The sequence below is a fragment of the Colobus angolensis genome, unplaced genomic scaffold, assembly GCF_000951035.1.
Source record: "Colobus angolensis palliatus isolate OR3802 unplaced genomic scaffold, Cang.pa_1.0 Scaffold34, whole genome shotgun sequence".
Taxonomy (NCBI): Eukaryota; Metazoa; Chordata; class Mammalia; order Primates; family Cercopithecidae; genus Colobus; species Colobus angolensis.
Genome location: NW_012116710.1, coordinates 5,129,278 through 5,134,909, shown reverse-complemented (window position 1 = coordinate 5,134,909; position 5,632 = coordinate 5,129,278). Strand labels below are relative to the sequence as shown.

The window sequence follows — 5,632 nt, the reverse complement described above, 5'->3', positions numbered from 1 at the left end:
CTACTCGGGAGGCTGAGGCAGGAGAATGGCGTGAACCAGGGAGGCGGAGCTTGCAGTGAGCTGAGGTCTGGCCACTGCACTCCAGCCCGGGCGACAGAGCGAGACTCCGTCTCAAAAAAAAAAAAAAAAAAGAATAACTAATATATATAGCATTTGATGTGTACTACTGGGCAAAGTATCTTATCTCTTTTACAGAGGAGAAAACTAAGATTGAGAGAAGATAAGTCACAGTGAATTCCTGGTGATGCCAAGGCTTGAAGATGAAATTCCAGACTCCATGCTCTTAAACCAGGGAACCTATTTCTACGGTTACTACGACTGTTGTTTTGTTGCTGTTGCTAAGTAAACATTGTGTTAGATCTAATCTCTTCCTTACAGTATTCTGGTATCCAGTAGTTCCTAGACAATTCTGCTGGAAGTTGGGGGTGGACCAGGAGCCTGGAGGGAAGAACAGGGATAGAACTTGTTCCTTAAGGACAGATCTGAGTAACCCCATAACCGTGTTTACCCCAAGGCAGGACGCTTGGGGGGCTATTTGTTGACATAAATTGAATGTTAAAAATTGCCCAGAGGCGGGCCACAGGGGCTCACACCTGTAATCCCCAGAATTCAGGAGGCTGAGGTGGGAGGATCGCTTGAGCCCAGGAGTTTAAGACCAGACCAGGCAACATAGTGAGACCATGTCTCTACAAAAACATTTTTAAAATTAGCCAGGATTGGTGGTACACACCTGTAATCTCAGCTGCTCGGGAGGCTGAGGTGGGGGGATCACTTGAGCTCAGGAGTTTGAGGCTTCCATGAGCTGTGATCACGCCACTGCACTCCAGCGTGGGTGATGATCTCAATTAAAAAAAAAAAAAAAATCCCTCCAGCCAAAAACCTGGACTTACAATCTTGACTCCTCTCTTTATCTCAAACCCCATGTATAAATCTGTGGATTCTATTTACAAAGTAGGCCCAGCACCTGCCCACTTCTCCACTCTTCAGGGCCCTCACCCTGGACCTGTCTGCCGCTGTCTTGTCCTGAACCTTCACAGCAGCCTCCTCTCTGTCAAACTGCCGCCAACCCCACTCCCACTCTGCTGACCACATGCAGCAGAGGGAGCCTGTGAACTGAGTCAGGTCACATCCCTTCCATGCTTGAAATTTCCTGTGGCTCCGTCTCTCTCAGGGTAAAAACCTAAGTCCATTCAATGCCCTTCAAGGCCTTACAGATCTGTCCATCGCCTCTCTGCCCTCATCTCCTGGCACTCTCTTCTTCGCTTCCTCCCCTCTCAACACTCTAGCTCCCTGAAGCTCCTCAGACTTACCAGACACACTCCTGCCTCAGGGCCTTGCACTGGCTGTTCCCTTTACTTAAAACACCCTTCCTGCAGACATCCCCAGGACTCCCTCACCCCCGTCAGGGCTTTATTCAAATGCCAGCTCCTGGCCAGGCACAGTGGCTCACACCTGTAATCACTTGGGAGATTTTCACCTGGAATCACTTGGGACACTTTGGGAGACCAAGGCAAGTGGATCACTTGAGGTCAGGAGTTCGAGACCAGCCTGGCCAACATGGTGAAACCCTGACTCCACTAAAAATACAAAAATTAGCCGGCCATTGTGGTACCCACCTGTAGTCCCAGCTACTCGGGAGCCTGAGGCAGGAGAATCGCTTGAACCCAGGAGGCGGAGGCCGCAGTGAGCAGAGATCACGCCACTGCACTCTGGCCTGGGTGACAGAGTCAGACTCCGTCTCAAAACAACGACAACAAATGCCAGCTCCTGAGGAGGGCCTAACCTGGCCACTCTCGCTAAAATGGTGTGTATCCCCCATTCCCACTTTCTTTTTTTCTTTCTGCTATCATTTCTAACATAGGAAGCCATTTACTTATTATCTCCCCTACTAGAAAGCTCATAAACTCTTTGCAGGAGGGACTTTTGTCTGTTCTGCCCACCGCTTTATCTCCAGTGCTTTCAACAGGGCTTGGCACATAATTAGGTGCTCAATAAATGCACTTGTTGAGTGTCTTATAAAACTCAGCTTGAGGGTCTGATGGGAGAAGGGAGAATTGAAGGAGGAGACTGGTTTGGCAGTTCAGGAAGGTGAGTGGGCGGGGTGCACAGAGGCAAATAAATAACACAGGCTGAGACTTTGTCACAGACATTTCTTGGAGCAGATCTCGTGCCCCCTCCCCCGATGACAAGGCTGGGTCTTTGGCCCCCATCCTCCCCCACCACTTCAGCCTGCACTGACACTAACAATATTGAGGTCACAGACTGGCTTAGAATCAAGATCAGGAAGATATATATTGGGGTGCCTCCCCCAAATCTGGGGGCCAAGCATCCGATCTGAGGGGCAAGCGGCTGGGAAATTGGGCCTGGGGGCTCCAGGGTCTGAGGTCTGCCTGGCTCCCAGGGCGGCCCTCCATGCACCCCTGATTTGGGGGCAATGAAGGGGAATCATGGATCAGAGGTGGGTCTCAGCAGGGAGCAGGACTGGGGGACCTGGGAGAGGCGCTGCTGGGAAGTGGTGGCCAGGGGACCTTTCCCCAGCCCCCACCGCTTCATCTGCAGATCCCACAGCACCGTACAGCACTCTGGTCCCCCGTCCCACCCCTCCCCAAAACGAGGTAGGTTAAGAATGGAGCTTCCCCCCTGCCCACCACGGAAGGGGGGAGACCGAGGCACAGAGAGGGGCATGGGAACCCAGGCTGCCCCAGCCCCCAATCCCTCCACCCTCAGCTCTGGTGGGTCTGACAGTGATGAGAGCTGGGCCGAGTGGGGAGGGGAGAGACAGCCCCGCTTTTCTCTCACCCATCCCAGGGTCTGGTTGGGAGTGCTGAATCTCACAGGTTCCGGATGTAATAAATAGTTAATAATTTAAAGGAAGAGACAGAGGACCTATCCCTTGAACCCCAACAAGGCCATCCAAGTCTGGGTAATGAAGAAAGGTTAAGTGCACAGTTCCAGATGCTTGGGGCCAGATGCAGGTCCCAAGCCCACACAACATTGAGACTGTCTTGCTCCAAGACCTTGATGCCCCCATACAGGACACCAGATCTTCAATCCACTGGAAGTCCCATTTCACTTGGGGAAAAAAAAGCCTGTGGCACTCCCCCCTTGCACAGAAGAAGAGACTCAGCGGGCCACAAAACAGGCTTTCAAACTTCCTGAAGCAACTTCTGACTCTAAAGTGGAAGAGAGCCAGGCGCAGTGGCTCACGCCTGTAATCCCAGCACTTTGGGAGGCTGAGGCAGGTGGATCACAAGGTCAGGAGTTCGAGACCATCCTGGCCAACATGGTGAAACCCTATCTCTACTCAAAATACAAAAAACTAGCCGGGTGTGGTGGCACGTGCCTGATATCCCAGCTACTTTGGGAGGCTGAGGCAGAAGAATGGCTTGAACCCGGGAGGGGGAGATTGTGGTAAGCCGAGATTGTGCCACAGAACTCCAGCCTGGGTGATAGAGTGGGATTCTGTCTCAAAACAAACAAACAAATAAATAAATAGGAAGAGAAGGGGTTAATAGAGGGGCAGAACATAAAAGGCGGAACTTGAATTTGGACTAGGAATTAAGGTTGAACTTGAAGGAAGATCTGCAAGGGGGGGGGCTGTGGGACAGCAGAGCCATAGCTAGCCTGAAAGGTTCCATTGCACACACTTCCAAGGGCACAGCATTGCCAGCAGACTGGTGTGACTTCCAGCTCCTCGAAACCCTGGGCTGTGTGCCTTCACTTAATGAAGACTCTGCATAATCATCTGTGACAATGCTGGTCCTAGACATGACAGTGATGGAGCTCCTAGTTGGTCCTTCTTTTTTTTTCTTTAAGAGACAGGGTCTCACTACATTACCCAGGCTGGTCTCAAACTCCTGGCCTCAAGCAATCCTCCTTCCTTGGCCTCCCAAAGTGCTGGGATTACAAGGCATGAGCCACTGCGCCCCACCCTGGGTGGTCCTACAATGAGTCCCAAATGGAAGGGATCTCACCCTAAGAAAGGGGTAATTCTGAGGATTGCTGGGGGCTTGGGCCGGGATCCTTGGGACTAGAATTCCAGAGTCTGGAACCTTGGAGTTTTGGGGGCCTATGGATGGCAGGATTCAAGTGGCAGCAGGTCTCCAAGGATGGACAAGTGGGGCTGGGGGAATCGGATGTAGAGGCATCTTGGGGTTCATCAGGCTAGAGAGGTTTGAGTCCAAAGAAATATGGGGTCTGAGGGTGCTAGGGTCTTGGGGCACCTCAAATCTGAATGCCTCTGGTTTGGAGGGATGAAGGTCTTGGATCAGGAACAATCCCAATGTTGTAGGGTCTTGAGCCTTGCATTTGGGGGTCAGTGGCACCTTTAGGGTATTGGATCCAGTGCTCCTAAAGTACCCTGGGGTCACTCAGGGGCTGAGGGCCAAGGGGGTCAGAGGTCTGGGTCGCCATGAGCATCCCCTCTTCTGGGAGCTGGATTCCCAGCCCTTAAGGGGTCGGGAATCTGTGGATAGAAAGAAGCTGAAGATTCCAGGACATTTGGGGTCTCAAAATCCAGGCCCAGGAGGAACTGCGAGAGGGCTATTTGAGAACTCGAGACCAGTATCTCGGGCCCTGAGGTGTTGGTAGCCTTCAGTCACACATCTGAGGGCACCAGGCACCTCTGAGTCCTATAAATGATATCCAAAGCTCCTGAGAACCCTGGCTTTGGGGTGGGTGGACCTATGGAGGTCTTTGATCCCTGGCTTCCAGAGCATCTTGGTGTCTGATATGTGGATCTTGGGGGCTCTGGGATGGGTATCCCAAGTCATTTTGGTAAGAGAACATCTTGTGTTTGAGCATATCCGAGCACTCAGTGCATCATAAGAGTCCGGGGTCCTAGGGTGTCTGGGGGTTCCCTGGACATCGTACACTTCAGTGTTCCTGGATTGGAGGCCAGGTCTGTGGGTACTCAGTTGTGGGTAGATGTTGGGGCAGCATCTGGAGATTCCAGAGCGTAACAGAGTTTCAAACTCTGTTTGAAACTGTCCCGGGGGTCCTGCTGTATCAGGGGTCCTGAGACTATGAGAGTGTCTCAGATGTGGGGGCACCAGGTCTTAGGTGAACATTCAGGGACTGTTTGGGGGTGACTCTAGGTCCTATGGTCTCAAGATCTGATCTGGGAGGTGAATAAAGGCAGAGTCAGGTATGGGAAAGTCCTGACTAATTGTGGGGCTGTAATCTGAGGGACATGGTGCCAGGCGTGACGGGGGTCTATGTCGTTCATTTCAACAGGGACCTGCCCTTTCCGGGATCTGTGCGCTCCCTGGCCCTTCTGAGATGCAAAGTATGGGGACGCCTGGAGCCTCCTCGTGGGGTGTGGGGGTGGGGGAACGCCAGAACTCAGGACGCCCGGGACCTCTCGGACAGACATCCCAATGAAGCCGGGGCTGGGGTCTCTCACTCCTAGGTTTGGGTTCCAGGTTCCAGGTCTGAGATCTCTCAATCCAAACTCAAGCTCCAAGTTCCGGATGTGCCTAGGTTTGGGTTTTAGGTCCGAACGGAGTCCGGGGTCCTGGACCCTCAATTTTGGGTCCTCGGGCCGGCTAGGGGACCCACCAGGCCGTCCTCACCGCGCAGCCTCCTCGTGGCGACCTCCGCAGCCGGCGCAGCCGCATCGCGCTGCGACCCA

At 52.9% G+C, this 5,632-nt stretch overlaps 1 protein-coding gene across 1 annotated transcript in view; it reads right to left on the bottom strand.

Moving 5' to 3' along the window:
• Nucleotides 1–5,523: 5,523 nt before the first annotated feature.
• Nucleotides 5,524–5,632, bottom strand: part of SPRED3 (sprouty-related, EVH1 domain containing 3) — a 6,177-nt gene continuing 6,068 nt past the window's right edge. Inside the window, exon 7 of the mRNA XM_011952517.1 lies at nucleotides 5,524–5,622. Coding sequence (XP_011807907.1) covers nucleotides 5,524–5,622 — 99 coding nt within the window. The remainder of the gene's footprint in view (nucleotides 5,623–5,632) is intronic.